This window comes from Phacochoerus africanus, chromosome 11 (genome assembly GCF_016906955.1).
Source record: "Phacochoerus africanus isolate WHEZ1 chromosome 11, ROS_Pafr_v1, whole genome shotgun sequence".
In the NCBI taxonomy this organism is placed as follows: Eukaryota; Metazoa; Chordata; class Mammalia; order Artiodactyla; family Suidae; genus Phacochoerus; species Phacochoerus africanus.
The window spans coordinates 36,307,583-36,327,412 of NC_062554.1; the positions used below are offsets into that span (position 1 = coordinate 36,307,583).

At 37.7% G+C, this 19,830-nt stretch overlaps 1 protein-coding gene across 1 annotated transcript in view; it reads left to right on the plus strand.

The window, feature by feature from the left end:
* The window catches only part of ATM (ATM serine/threonine kinase), a 125,046-nt gene that overhangs the window by 29,563 nt on the left and 75,653 nt on the right, over nucleotides 1–19,830 (plus strand). The window contains 10 exon segments of the mRNA XM_047752106.1: nucleotides 3,537–3,708; nucleotides 4,782–4,981; nucleotides 7,794–7,876; nucleotides 7,974–8,129; nucleotides 9,551–9,626; nucleotides 9,758–9,888; nucleotides 13,252–13,372; nucleotides 15,516–15,694; nucleotides 17,501–17,668; nucleotides 18,676–18,922. Coding sequence (XP_047608062.1) covers nucleotides 3,537–3,708; nucleotides 4,782–4,981; nucleotides 7,794–7,876; nucleotides 7,974–8,129; nucleotides 9,551–9,626; nucleotides 9,758–9,888; nucleotides 13,252–13,372; nucleotides 15,516–15,694; nucleotides 17,501–17,668; nucleotides 18,676–18,922 — 1,533 coding nt within the window.

Below are 19,830 nucleotides of genomic sequence, written 5' to 3' on the forward strand. Positions count from 1 at the left end.
ATTGCTTCTTAATATCATTACCTAGGGTGGTGACTGAGTGATTGTGAATTAATCATCTGAACTTACCTTTTTCCGTATGATTTGTACCAAAATTGAAAATAATTTTCTATCCTTAAAAATGAAAACAAATCCTTGCCCTGTAGTTCTCTTGTGGCTCCATGACCTAAGGATCCGCTGTTGTCACTGCAGTGGCTCAGGTTGCTGCTGTGGCATGGTGTCCATCCCTGGTTCAAGGACTTCCAGATGTCGCAAGTGTGGCCAAAAAAGAAAAGAAAAAACAAAAACAAAAAACCTTGCCAGACAAGCAACATACTTTTATCATGATATTTAAGTTTTCTTCTTCCATACAAATGAGCTTATGTTACACATTTTTTTTTTTTTTGTCTAGAACAGTACCTGGTACACATAGTAAATATTCAAATATTTAATGAGTGAAAAAAATATTCTGTAACCTGATTGTTTTCACTTAACAAGGATAAATCTTGGTCATTTTTCCATGTCACTACATAGGGCTATACTTTACTTTTTTTGGCAATAACATGGTATTTCATTTTATTTGGGAATTTTATATATATATATATACATATATATGTATATATATATACATATATATATATATATTAACCCAACTGATCTTAAATTACATTTTATTTGTTTTGTTGTTTATATTTTGCTTTTTAGGGCTGCACTTTCGGCATATGGAATTTCCCAGGCTAGGGGTTGAATTGGAGCTGTGTCTGCCAGCCTACACCACAGCCACAGCAACAAGGGATCCGAGCTGCGTCTGCAACCTACACCACAGCCCACGGCAAGCCGGATCCTTAACCTACTGAGTAAGACAGGGATCAAACCCTTGTCCTTATGGATATTAGTTGGGCTTGTTACTGCTGAGCCACAATGAGAACTTCCTATTTTATTTTTTTAATTGAAGTTTATTTCAATAAAATAGTGTTAGTTTCTGGTGAAAAGTGATTCAATGTTTTATATATATATATATATATATATATATATATATATATATATAATTATGTATAATGTTCTTCATATTCTTTCCATTATGGTTTGTTACAGGATATTGAATGTAATTCTCTATGGCATACAATAGGTCACTTTTTTGAAATCTATTTTATATATAGTGTTTATATACATGTATATATATGTATCTATGTGTCTACTAATCCCAAACTCCTGATATATCCTTTCCCCACCCCCTTTCCCTTTTGGTAACCATAAGTTTATTGTCTATGTCTGTGAGTGTTTCTGTTCGATAGATATATTCATTTGTGTCTTTTTTTTTCTTTTTTGCTTTTTAGGGCCATACCTGCAGCATATAGAAGTTCCCGGGCTAGGAGTCAAATTAGAGCTGCAGCCTGCTGGCCTACACCACAGCCATAGCAACACAGAATCCAAGCTGCATTTACAACCTACACCATAGCTCATGGCAACTCCAGATCCTTAACCCACTAAGTGAGGAAAGGGATGGAACCTGCATCCACTGGATACTAGTCGGGTTCACAACCTGCTGAGCCACAATGGGAACTCCCTTTTGTGTCATATTTTAGATTCTGCATGTAAGTGATATTGTACGGTATTTGTCTTTTTCTGACTTACTTCACTTAGTATTTAACCTCTAGGTCCATCCATGTTGCTGCACATGGCATTGTTTCATTCTTTTTATGGCTGAGTAATATTCCATTGTTTATATGTATCCCACCTTTTTTATTGTAGATGTACATTTGGGTTCCATTCCCTGTCTTGGTATTGTAAATGGTGCTGCAAGTATTTTTTTCCAGTCCATAGATGGCCTTTTCATTTTGCTTATGGTTTCCTTTTCTGTGCAAAAGCTTATAAGTTTGATTAGGTCCCATTTATCTGTGTTTGCTTTTATTTCTATTGCCTTGGGATAGTGACCTAAGAAAACATTGGTACAATTTATGTCAGAGCTGTTTGTTTATTTTGTGCATGAAGCTATCCAGTTTTGCCAGTGCCACTTGCTGAAAAGACATTGTTTTCCCCATTATATATTCGTGCCTCCTTTGTTGATATTAATTGACCATAGGTATATGAATTTATTTCTGGGCTGTCTGTTCTGGTCCACTGATTTATGTGTCTGTTTTTGTGCCAATACCATGCCCTTCTTGATTACTGAAGCTTTGTAGTATTGTCTGAAGTCTGGGAGGTTATGCCTTTGGCATAATTCTGGGTCTTTTATGGTTTGATATAAGGATTATTTGTTCTAATTCTGTGAAAAATGAAAACTGTCATGGATAATTTGATAGGGGCCACATTAAATCTGTAGGTTACTTTGGATAGTATGGCCATTTTAACAATATTAATTCTTTCCAAGAGCATGGGATATCTTTCCATTTCTTTGAATCATTTTCAGTTTCCCTTATCCAGTATTTTATAGTTCTTAGAATATAGTTCTTTCACATCCTTGGTCAGGTTTATTCCTAAGTATTTTACTTTCTTTGATGCAATTTTAAAAGAGATTGCTTTTTTACTTTCCTTTTCTGTTATTTCATTGTTAGTGTAAAGAAATACACCAAATTTCTCTATGTTAATCTTGTATCCTGCTACCTTGTTGAATTCCTTTATCAGTTCTAGTAGTTTTTGTGTGGCGTCTTCGGGGTTTTCTGTATAGAATATCATGTCATCTGCATATAATGACATTAATTAAAATTTAAACTTTTTTATTATAGAGTTCCTGAGTAAATTTCTTACATTTTTGTCTGTTTTTATTTGTGCATATGAAGGATGTACAATATATTCTGGAAATGGACTTGTTTGTTCAAAAGGAATGTGAATTTTACCTTTGGATGGATATTGTTATTGTTCTCCAAAATAGTCATACCAATTTATAAATTTTACCTATACCCTTATCAGTTTTGGGTAGTATAAAACTTCTTCTTCCTCCTTTCCTCCCTCCCTTCCTTCCTTTCTTTACCCATGGCAAGTGGGAGTTCCTGGGCCAGGGATCAAACCTGTGTTGCACTTGCAGCCTACACCTCAGCTGCCACAACACCAGATCCTTAACCTGCTGCACCAGATGGCAACTTCCTAAAACTCAATATAAGAAATTACTTGTAAAGATCATGTATTATTCTGTTATATAGACATTACAGTTTGTATATCCATTTTCCTGTTGCTAGAAATTAATTTTTTATTTTTTTGCTTTTTAGGACTGCACCCGAAGCATATGGAAGTTCCCAGGCTGAGGGCCGAATTGGAGCTACAGCTGCCGGCTTACACCACAGCCACAGCAGGATCTGAGCTGTATCTGCAACCTACACTGCAGCTCACGGCAACACAGGATCGCTGAACCACTGAGGGAGGCCAGGGATGGAACCCATGTCCTCATGGATACTAGTCAGATTTGTTTCCACCATGCCAAAATGGGAAGTCCATGTTACTAGACATTTAGTAGAAATGATACCGCAAGATTCTTACATGAATTGTTTGAGTAGGTCACTTTTAATGGCAGTATGCTTTTGAAAGGATCCAAATTGAAAGGAATTTCTTTCTCTTATTTGAAGGCATTCATTATCAAAAAGCCATTTGACTGTGGAGAAGTAGAATCAATGGAAGATGATACTGATAAAAATCTGATGGAGATGAATGATCAGTCATCCATGAGTCTATTTAATGATAACCCTGCTAGTAGTGTTATTGATGCAAACGAATCTGGAGAGAGCCAAATTACTATGGGTAAGTATATTTGTACTGCATGGGATTTTTTTTTAACTTCTTTGTCTTTATTTGGCATTAATGCCTTATAGATACTAATTTTATATTCAAATTAGTTCCTTTTTGTATAGTTTATTAGGATTGTTCCCTTCTAATACACTTTGGAAGTCTCTGATTTTTTTTTTTTTTGATTTTTTTTTGGCTGCATCTATGACATGTGTAAGTTTCTGGATCAGGGATCAAACCCATACCACAGTTGCAGCCTTTGTCACAGCTGTGGCAACACCAGATCCTTAACCTTGCTGTGCCACAAGGAATCTTCCACACTTCTCTGATTTTTAATTGAGTGTGTTTGTTTTCTATTTTATTTTTAATGGGGAAATTTAAAATAATTACTAAACAACTAAAACCAGGGAGTTCCCATCGTGGCACAGTGGAAATGAATCTGATTCCCACGATGGGAACTATGCAGTCCCATAGTTGCAACCATGAGGTTGCGGGTTTGATCCCTGTCCTTGCTCAGTGGGCTAAGGATCCAGTGTTGCTGTGAGCTATGGTGTAGGTGGCAGACACGGCTCGGATCTGGTGGTGTTGTAGCTCTGGTGTAGGCCAGCAGTTGCAGCTCTGATTGGACCCCCCTAGCCTGGGAACCTCCATATGCCTCGGGTATGGCCCTAAAAGACAAAAAGACCAAAAAAAAATTTTTTTTTTCCTTTGAGGTACTTGTGGTATTGATAATCATACTTTTTAATGGCTCCATAATATCCCAGTTAACATACATACCATAATTTACTAGACTTTTTTTGTCAGAAATTTAGATTTCTTTCTAACAGTATTGCAGGGAATATTTGTATAGATTTTTTTTCAGACATTATTTCTTGATGATAGAATTCTAGGGTAAACATTTTTGAAGCATTTTGAATCTTCTAGTGTGCTAGAAGAAGCTTGAAGAATTTTGAAGCTTTCAGTTTCAGCATTTTGCTATTTATATATTTTCATCTCTTTTTGTTCAAGGGGAAGATATTTGTGTTAGTGTACAATATAAGTGATGTTGTGTACTTCTCTTAGACTTAATAAGTGCCTTTTATTTTTAGGTGCCATGAATCCTTTAGCTGAGGAACACCTCTCAAAGCAAGATCTACTTGTTTTAGACATGCTCAGGTTTTTGTGTATGTGTATAACCATCGCTCAGTCCAATACCATGTCATTTAGAGCAGCTGATATTCGGAGGAAATTGTTGATGTTAATTGATTCTGACAGGTTAGACCCTACCAAACCTCTTCACCTGCACATGGTGAGTTTGGGGAAATGAAGAAGTGATTCGTTTGCATCTAATGTTGCTAGCTAAAGGTAATGGACTGACATATAAGAATCCCATAGTTGGAAAACCTGAAATTGCTTTATTGAGAAATGAATCTGAGACTAGTTATAAAACACTTTTTATTTTAATGTGCAGTGGAAAATGTTTAAGTGGATACTTGGAGAGACTTTGGATAGATTTACTCTCTTTGAGTGTAATTATAATAAATTATTTTAAACAAGGCCAAGAGCCACAGACTCTGAATGTAAAAATAATATTCATGTAACCTTGTAGTTGAAGTCTGAATCTGGCCTTGACCTTGGTTTATATGCTTTTAGTTCTTTTATGTAATTTAAAGGTGACTGTAAAGTTAAATACCACAGGACTCCCATTTTTGCCTTCACAAGCTTTTGTAGTTAACATTTTATACTTGACTTACCATTCTCTCTGCATACTCTATACACTCATACACACGCATGCACACACACACCGTTTTTCTGAGCCATTTTTTAAATTATTCTTCGTTTAACCTGAAGTGTTCTTTATTTTATTTATTTATTTGGATGCCTCCGTGCATACAGAAGTTTTGGGCCAGGGATTGAACCTGCACCACAGCAGTGACACAGGCTGCTGCAGTGACAACACCAGATCCTTAACCTGTTGCACCACATTTTCTGGACCATTTTAAGATTAAGTTGTAGACATGGTACCCCTTTATTTCACTGTGTATGTCCTGAAAATAATGATAATCATTAGGAAATTAAAATTTTGTCATTGCAGTTCATTGCCAGGCTTGTTTAGTTTCTCTCATTCTGGAACAAATGGTTCCTTAGTCTTTGCTTATCTTTCATAGTTTTGAATAGTCTAGTCACTTGCTGTATAGAATCCCACTTTTTTTTTCTTTCTTTCTTTCTTTTTTCCATCTTTTGTCTTTTTAGGGCTGCACCTGTGGCATATGGAGGTTCCCAGGCCAGGGGTTGAATCAGCGCTGTAGCTGCTGGCCTATACCACAGCCACAGCAATGCAAGATCCAAGCCGTGTCTGTGACCTACACCATAGCTCATGGCAACACTGGATCCCTAACCCGCTGAGTGGTGCCACGGATCAAATGTGTGTCCTCATGAATACTAGTTGGGTTCGTTAACCACTGAGCCACGACGGGAACTCCATCATTATCGGATGTTATAGAGGATATATTTTTGGGAACTCCAGAATCTCACACTTAGAATTTGTCTCATATTTGCTTGTGATAATTATATTTAGACTTAAAAGTAATCTTGTTCCCTTCGTTCGTCAGTCTGTGCATCTACTGATAGATACCTACAATTCCAATCCAGTGTCATAGGATTTATTTGTTCTTTTCTCTGTCCATATTTGTAGCTCCCTTTTCCCACAGTAAGAAATGTGGCTTCCCACTTGACCTCAATGTATTTACTTGTTCACTCAATATTATCACATGTAACTTATCTCCTAACCCTTAGCCCCGGTGCTGGTGAACTTGAGAAGTGAGCTGTCCCCACCAGTATGCTATGTGGACATGTTACTGGTCCTAGCAAATGGGCAAACATGTCATGTGATTTCCCCAGCACTTCAAGAGATGCCAGGTGATGCCTTAATCAGAACCTCTTGGAAACGTGCAGGTTGAGGCCCTGGTGGAGTTCCTGGTCATGTTCTAGCTGTGGTGAACATGTTGGTCAACCCCCAGGCCTTGGTAAATATACTTAGTTGAGCCCTGTCTGATCCCCTGGTTTCTACCTTGATAACCATTCTAGTCAGGTCTCTAGCCCTGACCAGTGGGGAAGGCTATATGCTTTGAAGAAGTAAGAAACATTTTTCTCCATATGAATAATAGGAAAAATGTCTTCTGATTCCTTAGTACTGCTAGAAAATTATTTACTAGCTCTCCGAAATTGGCTTCCTGGTTTGGTTTGGTTTTGTTTTGTTTTTTAGGGCCACATCTGCAGCATATGGCGGTTCCCAGGCTAGGGGTCCAATCGGAGCTGTAGCTGCTGGCCTACACTACAGCGACAGCAACGTCAGATCCAAGCCACATCTGCGGCCTACACCACAGCTCATGGCAACGCTGTATCCTTAACCCACTGAGCGAGGCCAGGGATCAAACCTGCGTCCTCATGGATGCTAGTCAGATTCATTTCAGCTGAGCCACGATGGGAACTCCAGAAATTGGCGAGTAGCCCTTTATATCCATAGAGAACCTTACAAGATTGCCTTATAGGAAAATGAGTCAGGGCATTTGGATTCTTCTCTGCTTATAATTATCTCTGCTTTCCAAAATTCATTAATAGAGTGGTTTTTAACTGTTGACATTATCCCCAAGCATTGTTTTTGGAGGGTGGTGCCATAATACAGTTTTAGACTCTTGCTCAGGCTTTTGAGCCCAACACTGGTAACAACTATCACTTCTTGAATTCCTGCACCAAATGCTAGACCTTTATAGTCATTTCCTTTACATCTTACAGTAATCTGGCCAGGTAATGCTCTATCCTCCTTTTACAGGTAAGAGTACAAAAACTAGATGACAAGGCAAATTTTTTAACCACGCAAATAAAAGTTGTGGTGCTTGGATTTGAATCCAGCTCTGTCTGACTTCATATTCAATGTTTTTTTGTTGTTGGGTTTTTTTTTTTGGTCTTTAACTATATTGCCTCTTAAAAATTCACTGCTCTTTTGTGTTTGTGTCTACATATATGTATTTATATATGAATTTATGGTTGCTATATATACTTATTTAAATAAATGATATTTGGGAAAAAAATACTGATTTCCCCCCCCCCAACTATCTTAGTATCTAGTACTTTTAAAGGAGCTTCCTGGTGAAGAATATCCCCTGCCAATGGAGGATGTTGTTGAACTTCTAAAACCACTATCGTAAGACATTAAAATCATCTGTAATATTCATTCAAAATTTATAAACTAAACTGTTGTGTTCTGTTATACTGATAAAGTTAAACTTTTTCCACCACAGCAGTGTGTGTTCTTTATATCGTCGTGACCAAGATGTTTGTAAAACCATTTTAAACCATGTGCTTCACATAGTGCCGAACCTATGTCGGGAAAATGTGGATGCCGAGAGCACAAGGGATGCTCAGGGGCACTTTCTAACAGTGATTGGAGCATTTTGGTGGGTACAGAATATGTTGTAGAGTTCTTATTTTTCTTTGGCCACTCTGGATACACATGGGAACTTTGTATTTCTACATAAGTGATTTCTCCTAATCCTCAAATGTAACTATATACATCTTTTAATAATAGAGTAATATAATTTGTGTTTTTTTTTGGCTGCTCCTGTGACACGTGGAAGTTCCCAGGCCAGGGATCGAACCCGAGCCAAGCAGAGAGACCCCAAGCCACAATAGTGACAGTGCTGGATCCTTAACCCACTATGCCACCAGGGAACTCGAGAACTACATTGTTTTTTGCTTAAGTCTTGGCTTCCTAAAGTGAGTTTAGTGTATTTCCCTGCGAATTTTTTTTGTCTGTTCTGGGGCCACACCTGCGGCATGTGGAGGTTCCCAGGCTAGGGGTTTAATTGGAGCTGCAGTAGCTGGCCTATGCCAGAGCCACAGCAACATGGAATCCAAGCCTTGTCTGCGATCTATACCACACCTCCTGGCAACACCGGATCCTCAACCCACTGAGCAAGACCAAGGATCGAACCTCTAACCTCATGGTTCCTAGTTGGATTTGTTAACCACTGAGCCACGGTGGGAACTCCTCCTTGCAGAATTTTTAATCACTTAATAGTTTGATGTGTATGGTGAATAAAGCAATGTGCAGTGAATCTAAATGAGCTGAGTGCTTCATGTTCTTAAAGTGGACAGATTGGCCTTGTCATTATCTGATTATTTCATGCATATAGGTTGTAGTGTGAGATAAATACCAAGATACCTATAGGGGAGCACATCTGTGTACTTTAGAGCCCTCATACCATTTAATGGATAAGGACTTTTGGATCAGTATAGAATGTGCCTTTGAAATTTTTGGTATAACAACACAACGAAAGAATTTTTTTCCTTTTGGAGTTCCTGTTGTGGTGCAGCGGAAATGAATCTAACTAGTATCAGTGAGGATGCAGGTTCGATCCCTGGTCTCGTTCAGTGGGTTGAGGATCTGGCATTGCTGTGAGCAGGCATGGCTTGGATCCCGCGTTAATGTGACTGTGGCATAGTCTGGCAGCTGTATGATTTGACCCCTAAGCCTGGGAACTTCCATATGCCACGGGTACGGCCCTAAAAAAAAATCCCCAAAACAAAAATGCATCTTTTTTCCTTTTAAAGAAAGTTTGCCATAACATGAATTATGATAGCCCCCTAATGAGGCATAATCATATGACACAAATGATATGTATTAAAATGAAATCAGTTTCAAACTAATTTATTTTAGTTGATGAGAACACTGGCATTTGCCACCTAGTAAGAATTAAATTTAACATGAAAGAATCTTTGGAAGCAGCCTAGATTAACCTTAATGTCCACTGATTTCTTTTTTGACCATGCTTTTATTAAAATGATTATTTGATATTGAAACACTACTTTGTTTCAGGCACTTAACGAAGGAGGGGAAATGCACATTCTCTGTGAGATTGGCACTAGTAAAATGCCTTAAAACTTTGCTTGAGGTGAGTTATTCCACATAAATTGTTAGTAAGGTCTCCATTGAAATCTCTGAAGTAGTCTTTCATTCTGTTTATTAATGGGTGATTTTTCTCTTAGTATTTTGCATTTAACCTCAGTGGTTCTTTTTCCACAGGCCGATCCTTATTCAAGATGGGCTATTCTTAATGTAATGGAAAAAGACTTTCCTGTAAATGAAGTATTTCCACAATTCCTTGCTGATAATCATCACCAAGTTTGCATGTTGGCTGCAGGATTAATCAATAGGTAATGGGTCAAGTATTCATGAAGTGTACAGACAGCACTTCAGTGTGCAGATAGCACTTCAATGTCTAGCATGGTGATAGGTCCCTAGTTGTGATATTAAAAATAGTTAACATTTACTGAGCATATACTGTATGCTTGACATTTATGTTTTCTCTTAATTCTGACAACTGTATCACTATTAGTATCAGTATCACTGTATCAGTATTAGTGTAGACACTGTTATTTTCTCAAATTTTTAAATGACGGGAGTTCCTGTCATGGCTCAGTGAAAAGGAATCTGACTAGTATCCATGAGGACACAGGTTCAACGCCTGGCCCTACTCAGTGGGTTAAGGGTCCGGCATTGCTGTGAGCTGTGGTGTAGGTTGCAGACGTGGCTCAGATCCTGCACTGCTGTAGCCGTGGTGCAGGCCGGCAGCTATAGCTCTGATTCTATCCCTAGCATGGGAACCTCCATATGCCGCAGGTGCAGCCCTAAAATGACAAAAATAAATAAATAAATATAAATGAAAACTCTGTGGCTTAGATATAGTAACATGCTCAGTGCTAGACAGCTGGTAAGTAGTTGACTGCTACCACTTATGGGAGATAGGGAAAATTTGGATATTATTGAGATTGTTTTTTTTTGTCTTTTTTTTTTTGTTGTTGTTGTTGTTGTTGTTGTTGCTATTTCTTGGGCCGCTCCCACGGCATATGGAGGTTCCCAGGCTAGGGGTCGAATCGGAGCTGTAGCCACCGGCCTACGCCAGAGCCACAGCAACTCGGGATCTGAGCCATGTCTGCAACCTACACCACAGCTCACGGCAACGCCGGATCGTTAACCCACTGAGCAAGGGCAGGGACCGAACCCGCAACCTCATGGTTCCTAGTCGGATTCGTTAACCACTGCGCCACGACGGGAACTCCGGATATTATTGAGATTTTATGTGAGTTTGTAAAAGAAAAAATTGTACATTTTGCATTGTGTTAATTACAGTCATCTGTATTCAAGTGAACATACAATTAAGCATGGAGTGATTCTTTCACAGGGATCTTTTTTTTTTTCTGTCTTTTTGTTGTTGTTGTTGTTGTTGTTGTTATTGTTGTTGTTGCTATTTCTTGGGCCGCTCCCGCGGCATATGGAGGTTCCCAGGCTAGGGGTTGAATCGGAGCTGTAGCCACTGGCCTACGCCAGAGCCACAGCAACGCGGGATCCAAGCCGCGTCTGCAACCTACACCACAGCTCACGGCAACGCCGGATCGTTACCCCACTGAGCAAGGGCAGGGACCGAACCCGCAACCTCATGGTTCCTAGTCGGATTCGTTAACCACTGCGCCACGACGGGAACTCCTCACAGGGATCTTTTTTATGTTTGAGTACCTGAAGTAGCAAATACTAATTCTTTAACAACTGCATGTTTATCAGGTTATCAAATTGATTTTGAAACTGAATTGTAACCTACTTCTGCCTTTCCCACCTCACACTCCTGTAAATAAAGCACCTCTCTGCTTTATTTTTCTGTATAGCATTTGTTACCACCTGAAATATTGTATTTTAATACATTTACCTGGGATATGAGTTCCTAGAAAGCATTGGTTTTTGTCTTTCACTTTTTTTTGTTTCTTTTTTTGGCTGCCCAGCAGCCAGCAATCAGATCTGAGCCACAGTTCTGGCCATATCAGGTCCTTTATCCCACTGTACCCGTCAGGGATAGGACATGCGTCCTTGAGCTGCAGAGACATGGCTGATCCTGTTATGAACAGCAGGAACTCCATGGTTTTTGTCTCTTCTATTCATTGCTGTATATTTAGAACCTGGAATAATACTTGGAATGTACCAGGTGTTTAATAATGTGTAAATTCAATGAATATTTGAGAAGAAATTATACTTTAAAAACATCAAAGCTGAGGAGTTCCCCTTATGCGTCCGCAGGTTAAGAACCCGATATAGTGTCCATGAGGATGTGGGCTTGATCCCTGGCTTCACTCAATGGGTTAAAGATCTGGCATAGCCACAAGCTACGGCGTAGATTGCAGATTTGGCTCAGATCTGGTATTGCTGTGGCCATGGCGTAGGCTGTCAGCTTCAGCTCCGATTCAGCCTCTAGCCTGGGAACTTCCGTATGCTGTGGGTGTGGACCTAAAAGGAAAAAAAAAAATTGAAACTGAAAGTCAGTTAAGTAATTTTACTGTTCAATTGTAAGTGACCAGTGATTAAAGATCACTATAAAGAAATTGTTGAGCAGTCACATAAATATATGCATAAGATAATATATAATGTGTCCAGAATTTGGATATGCTGACAGCGATGTTTTCTTAAGTCAGAACCATGTCTGCCTCCTCAATTTAGGACTATTTTCAGTAAAAACGTAGAGTATCGTAAGGATTGCTAATGAATGTGTGCTTTACTTCAAGTCCTTGAAAAGATAGAAAATATATACTGAAGTGTAAGGTGTGGGGTCACCAGAGGATCAGAAGTTGAACGTAATAAAGCTGAGGGTGGCATTAAGATTCAAAATTCTGTGAATTCATGAATGCCATGAATATAGCATTTATTTATTTATTTATTGTTTTCATGTTAGGTATCTAATATTAGGCTATTTGAGATTAGAGAAACTGAAGGAATCAGAGGAACACCAAAAAGTTGATACTTTTATGAGTTTTGGTTACTAAAAAAGGATAAAGGAGGGAGTTCCCCTTGTGGCTCAGCAGTTACAAACCCAACTAGTATCCATGAGGATGTGGTTTCAATCCCTGGCCTCGCTCAGTGGGTTAATGATCTGGCTTGTGGTTAGCTGTCATGTAGATCACAGATGCAGCTTGGATCTGGTGTGGCTGTGGTTGTGGCATAGGCTGGCAGCTGCATCTCTGATTCGACCCCTGGCCTGGGAACTTCCATATGCAGCCCTAAAAGGGAAAAAAAAAAAAAAAGCATAATGGACAAAATGATTAAAGTGTTATCCTTAAATATGGGAGTACATTATGTAAAAAGCGCTGATAAACTCTTTTCTATTACATAAGAATTTTTATTAATGGAACTTCAAGACTTTAAAGCTATTTACTTTCAAGTTGATTAAATATTAGAGCAGATGACATAGGAGTCTGTAGCTTCTTCTAATTGGTATTTGACCAGAGGAATTTTTTCTTTTCTGGTTAGTTTGAGTTCAGTGATATTCAAGTTTGGGTAATAAGTTAAAAGATCTTTTGAGACCCTTTTCAGTTCTAGGAGAAAATGGAGTATATGGTAAAGACTGTAATATTATACAGTGGATCTGAACATATTTAAGTGGACTCACACTTCCTTGGTCTTTTGATATTATGTCTCACAGAGTGATTTATTTTTACTTAAGGTTAAAAATTATTTCACTTTTTGCTTTTTTTAAGATTATTTCAGCATATGAAACAAGGAGATTCTTCCACAATAATGAGAGCACTTCCTTTGAAACTTCAGCAAACAGCTTTTGAAAATGCGTACTTGAAAGCTCAGGAAAGAATAAGACAAGTGGTAATTATAGTAATGCATATTTGCTGTTATCGTATACTTTCTATAAATATGCCATGTATTACTTTGCCAAGATGGGTCTAAGACAGTTTATATCCAATAGTTCACAATATAAAGTTAGACTAGAACAACTGTATGAATTGATTGAAATTGCTTTATTTATAGGTCAGAATTGGTTGAATAATGACAGTTTATTTTGGCTCAACTTATATGGAGCACTTATTTAGGAAAAACAGGATTTACTGAGTTTTTATTGGAGTATAATTGGCTTTTCTGTTAAATCTTTTTTTTTTGGTAAGATCTGATTAAAAAACTAATTCATAGAACAGGTAACAACAGGAAGAAACAGATTGAGAGAAAAAATTTTTTAACTGGCAAGATCAAATTATCTTTATGCTTTTTAGTGAATCTTATTATTTTCATATTTTTCTGTAGAATAATATTTTTTCTTAAACTGGCAAAATTGATTTGTTAAGAGTATGTGAGGCAGTTACAAAAGTATGTCAGGAAGTTAATCAAATGAATATATATTTTGTAATAGCACAAAACTGAAAAAGAAAGTTGCAGGAATGAAAAGAAGATGGAGTTAGAAAAAGATTTCAATAGATTAGAAAAATGAGTGTAAATAATATAAAATTTAATGGAGATAACATGTTATGTATTTTATTTTATTTTTTGTCTTTTTTTTGTCTTTTTCCAGGGCCATAACCTCGGAATATGAAGGTTCCTAGGCTGGAGGTCTAATCGGAGCTGTTGCTGTTGGCCTACACCAGAGCTGCCACATGCCAGCCAGATCCAAGCCGCATCTGCGACCTACACCACAGCTCATGGCAATGCTGGATCCTTAACGTGCTGAGCAAAGCCAGGGATGGAACCCAAAACCTCGTGGTTCCTAGTCAGGTTCATTAACCATTGAGCCACGGAGGGAACTCCCTATTACATATTTTAAAATCAGCCTGTCATGTACAAAAAGGGAAAATATTGACCTGAGAGCAGTTCATGTGGAGAAAGATCTAAGTTTTACATCCTAAGAGCATAACATAAATTAGCATTGTAATAGTTCTCAAGAAAAGCAAATTCTGTCTTAGGTATCATTAATAGAAGCAGACTGTGATGAACAAGTTCATAAAAAGAACTTGGAGTTCCCATTGTGGCTCAGCAGTAGTGAACCCGACTAGTATCCATGAGGATGTAGGTTCCATCCCTGGCCTCATTCAGTGGGTTAAAGATCGAGGGTTGCCACAAGCTGTGGTGTAGATCGAAGATGTGGCTTGGATCCTGCATTGCTATGGCTGTGGTGTAGGCCTGCAGCTGCAGCTACTATTCGACTCCTAGCTGGGAACTTCCATATACTGCAGGTGTGCCCTGAAAAAAGAAAAGAGAAAAAATAATAATGAGAGAACTTGAATCTTCTGTTCATTTTACAGAGCAGCTAGCATGTTGGGTTTTGTTCTCAGTAAAAGTAGATTTTTAATTAGGGTGTTAGAGAGTCTAATCTCTCTTTTACAAGGAAAAGGTAAAGAAGTTGACTTAAGGAGAACCTCATAGCTGTTTTCAAACATGTCAGTGGTTGCCATTTAGTAAGGAAGTCTTACTCTTTCTTATACCAAAAATAGAAATAGGATCAGTGAGTGGCAGTTTTTTCTAAATGCGAAGAGAAACTTCTGTTAAGTATGAGTCAAAAATGTGCACGTCTGTTGAAATAGTTTAATGATTTATTATTAAAAGCATATATCATTCTATCTAATGATGTGATTTTATTGGTTTTTTGGGGGAAGTATATATAATTTTTTAAGAATAAAGAGCTATATATTTATTATATTATTTATAATGGTGATAATACTTGCTAGTTGAAGAGCACTTGGTCTTTCATTTTTCCTGCAGTTTTTTTCTTTCTCTCTTTGTACCTCTTTATGTTGCTTTATATTAGGCAATTCTTTCTATAAGATCTTATCAAAAGCAGTCTCTCCCACTGTAGACACTTTGGTATTCTCGAATAATCTCTGTCCTTTGCTCCATCACTATAGGATTTAAACTGCTCTTTAGCTACTTAGGTAATGTCATGGTATACTTTGGTTTTAGCCTGGGTGGTTTATTTTTAATACTTAATTATTTACACTGCATTATTGTTTTTAAAATTCTTCAGAAGTCCCAAGGAGGTGAGAACCGTGAACTTTTGGATGAGATTTGTAATAGAAAAGCTGTTTTACTGACAATGATAGCTGTGGTGTTATGCTGTAGCCCTGTCTGTGAAAAACAGGCTTTATTCGCCCTATGCAAATCTGTGAAAGAGAATGGATTAGAGCCTCACCTCATTAAAAAGGTAATTATGGATGAATTTTTTTATTATAATCTTCCTTGGGTAACCATTTAAATATAGTGGATTTACAGTGGTGTGTTGATTTCTGCTGTACAGTAATGTGATTCAGTTATGCATGTATATAGTCTTTTCCATTATGATTCATCATAAGACATGAATATAGTTCTGTGTGCTGCTGGACAGTAGGATCTTGTCGGTTATCCCCCTCATGTAGAATAGCTTACATCTGCTAACTTTGGTAACTTTGAAATAGTTTAAAAAGTTAAAGCTAGATAGACTTTTAATGTGGCACTTATTAAAGGCTTGGAGACAGTGTTATTTTTTAGATTTACAATATTAGAAAGCAGAAAACTTTTATATTCTTTTTTTTTTTTTTTTGCTTTTTAGGGCCACACTCGTGGCATATGGAGGATCCCAGGTTAGGTGTCTAATTGGAGCTATATCTGGTGGCCTGTACCATAGCCACAGCAACGTAGGATCCAAGCTGTGTCCGTGACCTACACCACAGCTTACGGCAGCACCAGATCCTTAACCCCCTGAGCGAGCCGAGGGATCTCGAACCGCAACCTCATGGTTCCTAGTCGGATCCTTTTCTGCTGCACCACGAGAGGAACTCCCAGAAAGCAGAAACTTTTAAAAACAGTGGATTTATTTCTCTGCAGTGTCACTTTTTACATTCAGTTTTAGTGTCTCACAAGGCAGTCGTTGAACTAACAAGGGTGAATGACCTGTCATTCATATGGGAAAAAAGGAAGAGTATGTTTTTACCTGGTGGATTCTGGAGCAGGATATTGGGATCTAGCAGGGTCAGAAGTCAAATTTTGGAGCTGTAGAGCTTTTAAGTTGCGTGATTAGGAAGGTTAGGGTCCAGCCTTGCAATTTCTTTCTTTTTTTTTTGGCCTTTCCTAGGGCTGCTCCCGTGGCATATGGAGGTTCCCAGGCTAGGGGTCTAATTGGAGCTGTAGCCGCCAGTGTACACCAGAGCCACAGCAACAGCAACACGGGATCCGAGCTGCGTCTGCGACCTACACCACAGCTCATGGCAACATCGGATCCTCAACCCACTGAGCAAGGCCAGGGATCGAACCTGCAACCTCATGGTTCCTAGTTGGATTCGTTAACCATTGCACCACAACGGGAACTCCCCAGCCTTGCAATTTCATTAGCACAGTACTGTAGAATGTTCATCCCTGCCCTGTTCTACCTGTTTTACCACCTTGGCATTCACAGTTTAGCAAGTCCCAAGCCTTATCATAAATTTCTATGTGATGAACCAGTGATAAGATCATGGTTTGAAATTCCATTCAGCATTCTCTTAGCATGGTTTTCAGGGGAGCTTTACAAAAGGCCAACCTGTAGGTAATCAGTCTAGATAAAGTTAATCTTTTACCTCTCAGTATTAAAGAAGAAGTTACTTTAAAATATTACACAGTTACACTACCTAATTATTATTATAAGTGGAACTCAGTGTTTGGGTTTTTCTCATTGGGGTTTAGGGCTAAGAAGAAGACTTATTTTACTTTATTATGAAATATATTCAGAAATTGAAAATTGCAACTTTTTTGTTTTTAATCATTTAACATTTATTGCAGGTTTGCAGTGTGCCAGGCACTGTGCTAATTATATTAAATACATTTTATTTAGTGTTGGAGTAAGTACTTTTATTATCTTCAACTCATAGATGAATAAATCAAGGTATAGAAAAGTTAAGTGAATGCTTAAAGTTATACTATAAATATTAGCAAGTATTTAAATAGTTTAGTATTTCATTATTTTCTTAAAACATTGATTTCTTTTTTGACTTGTACAGGTTTAGAGAAAGTTTCCGAAACTTTTGGATATAGACATTTAGAAGACTTTATGGCTTCTCATTTGGATTATCTGGTTTTGGAATGGCTACATCTTCAAGATGCTGAGTATAGCTTGTCTTCTTTTCCTTTTATTTTATTGAACTACACAAATATTGAGGATTTCTATAGGTAGGTTTCTATGTGGCACATATGAAATATGTTTAAAATTAAGTATTAATGATAATATTAGAGTCAAGACAGCTTTTTATTTTAATGGAAGTGTATTAAAGGTTATCATTGGACATAGGATCTGATCCCAGCTGTGCCAGTAACCAGCTGCATGGTTAGTCAAGCTACATAAACACCCCATGGGGCTTGGTTTCTTAATCTGCAAAGTAAGGGAGTTACACATGAGACCCTTAAGGTCTCTTTGAGTTTTAATATTTAATAGGCTTCCCTATGAAAAATCAAAGATAAGCTATTAGTGGCTGGTTATTTCTGCCTTATTTTTCTTTTCTGTTGCTTGACTGTGGGCCATTTAGTCATTATTTCTGTGGAATTTAAAGTTTAATATATATGTATTTATTTTGCCAACTCTTAACTCTGGAGAAGAAGATTTTGAATATGGAGATGTTTGAAACAACTAAAAACTGATGTTTAGGAGTTCTTCGGTGGCCCAGAAGGTTAAGGATCTGGTGTTGTCATTGCTGTGGTTCAGGATCAGTCCCTGGCGTGGGAACTTCCTCATGACCTGGGTGTGGCAAAAATAAAAAAAGAATAATGTTTCGCTATCAGGTTGATAGGAAGCCAATTTGCAATTGTTAGGTGGTCCTTGTTGTTCACTTTGACAATAATAATGTTTACATTCTTTGAGTTTATAAGTGACGTTCACATTTCACTTTGTAATAATTTTGCATAAATTGATTATTCAGAAGATACAAATATAAATTCAGTTTTCACTTGGTTTTGATCACAGAATTTGTATATAGGGGTGCTGTACTCTAAGATCTCTGTCTTTTAGTGTGACTATTTAGAATTCACTTCACTTCTCCATTTTAAAAATTAGAGTAAGAATAGTTAATGATCTAGCTAAAGTGATACTCTAATGCTTATTAAAGCATTTTATTTTAAGGACATATAGTATTTTATTTTGAAAAGTTCTATATAATATATATGTTCAATTTTTATATTTTTAGATCTTGCTATAAAGTTTTGATTCCACATCTGGTGATGAGGTGTCATTTTGATGAGGTGAAGTCCATTGCTAATCAGATTCAAGGGGATTGGAAAAGTCTTCTGGCAGACTGCTTCCCAAAGATTCTTGTAAACATTCTTCCATACTTTGCTTATGAAGATACAGGAGACCGTGGGATGGCACAGCAGAGGGAGACTGCTTCCAAAGTCTATGATATGCTTAAAGATGAAAACTTACTAGGAAAACAGGTACCACTTCAACGTTTACCAAAATTTTTTTTTCCCTGATTGATCTGGGTTGTAACTTTAGACTCTTTATTCATGATTTATTTAGTTAACTTTAATACTATGTGATAATCACTATCTAGTGTGGCCAATCCTTAATTTTTGTTATTGTTGTACAGTGTTCTCTCCTTTTGAGGGGCAAGTTAAATGTTCTTTTTTTTTTCATTTTTTTTTTTCAGGGTTGCCCTCACGGCATATGGACATTCCCAGGGGGTCAAATCAGAGCTACAGCTGATCAGCCTATGCCACAGCCACATGGGATCCAAGCTGCAATCTTCGACCTGCAGTAAAGCTCATGGCAATGCTGGATCCTTAACCCATTGAGCGAAGCCAGGGATCGAACCTGAAACCTCATGATTCCTAGTTGGATTCATTAACCAACTGAGCCACGGAAGGAACCCAGATCCTTAACCCCACTAAGCGAGGCCAGGGATCGAACCCGCAATGTTGTGGTTCCTAGTCGGATTCATTAACCACTGAGCCATGGAAGGAACTGCAAGTTAAATGTTCTTAATCAGAAATTTTAAAAAAACTCTGAAATAATTTCATCACTTTTCCTTTTAAAAATTTGGTTTAATTGTCAGTAATACATGAATGAAAGCTGGTTGTTAAATCCAAGCAATACTGAGGAAGGTGTAGAAAATCTTCACTCCCTCTTTAATCTTATCAAGCCCTTCACTTTTCAAGGAAAAGTACAATCCCAGGTTCCCATACCTGGATTTTTCCTTTTTCTATGACACTACCTTCTAACATATAATGTAATTTACTTATGAATTAAGTTCATTGGGTTTTTTTTTTTATCAATCTTCTCCACTGTAAGTACTATAAAGATAGGATTTTTTTTTCTTTCTACTTTTTTGCTGATTTATCCC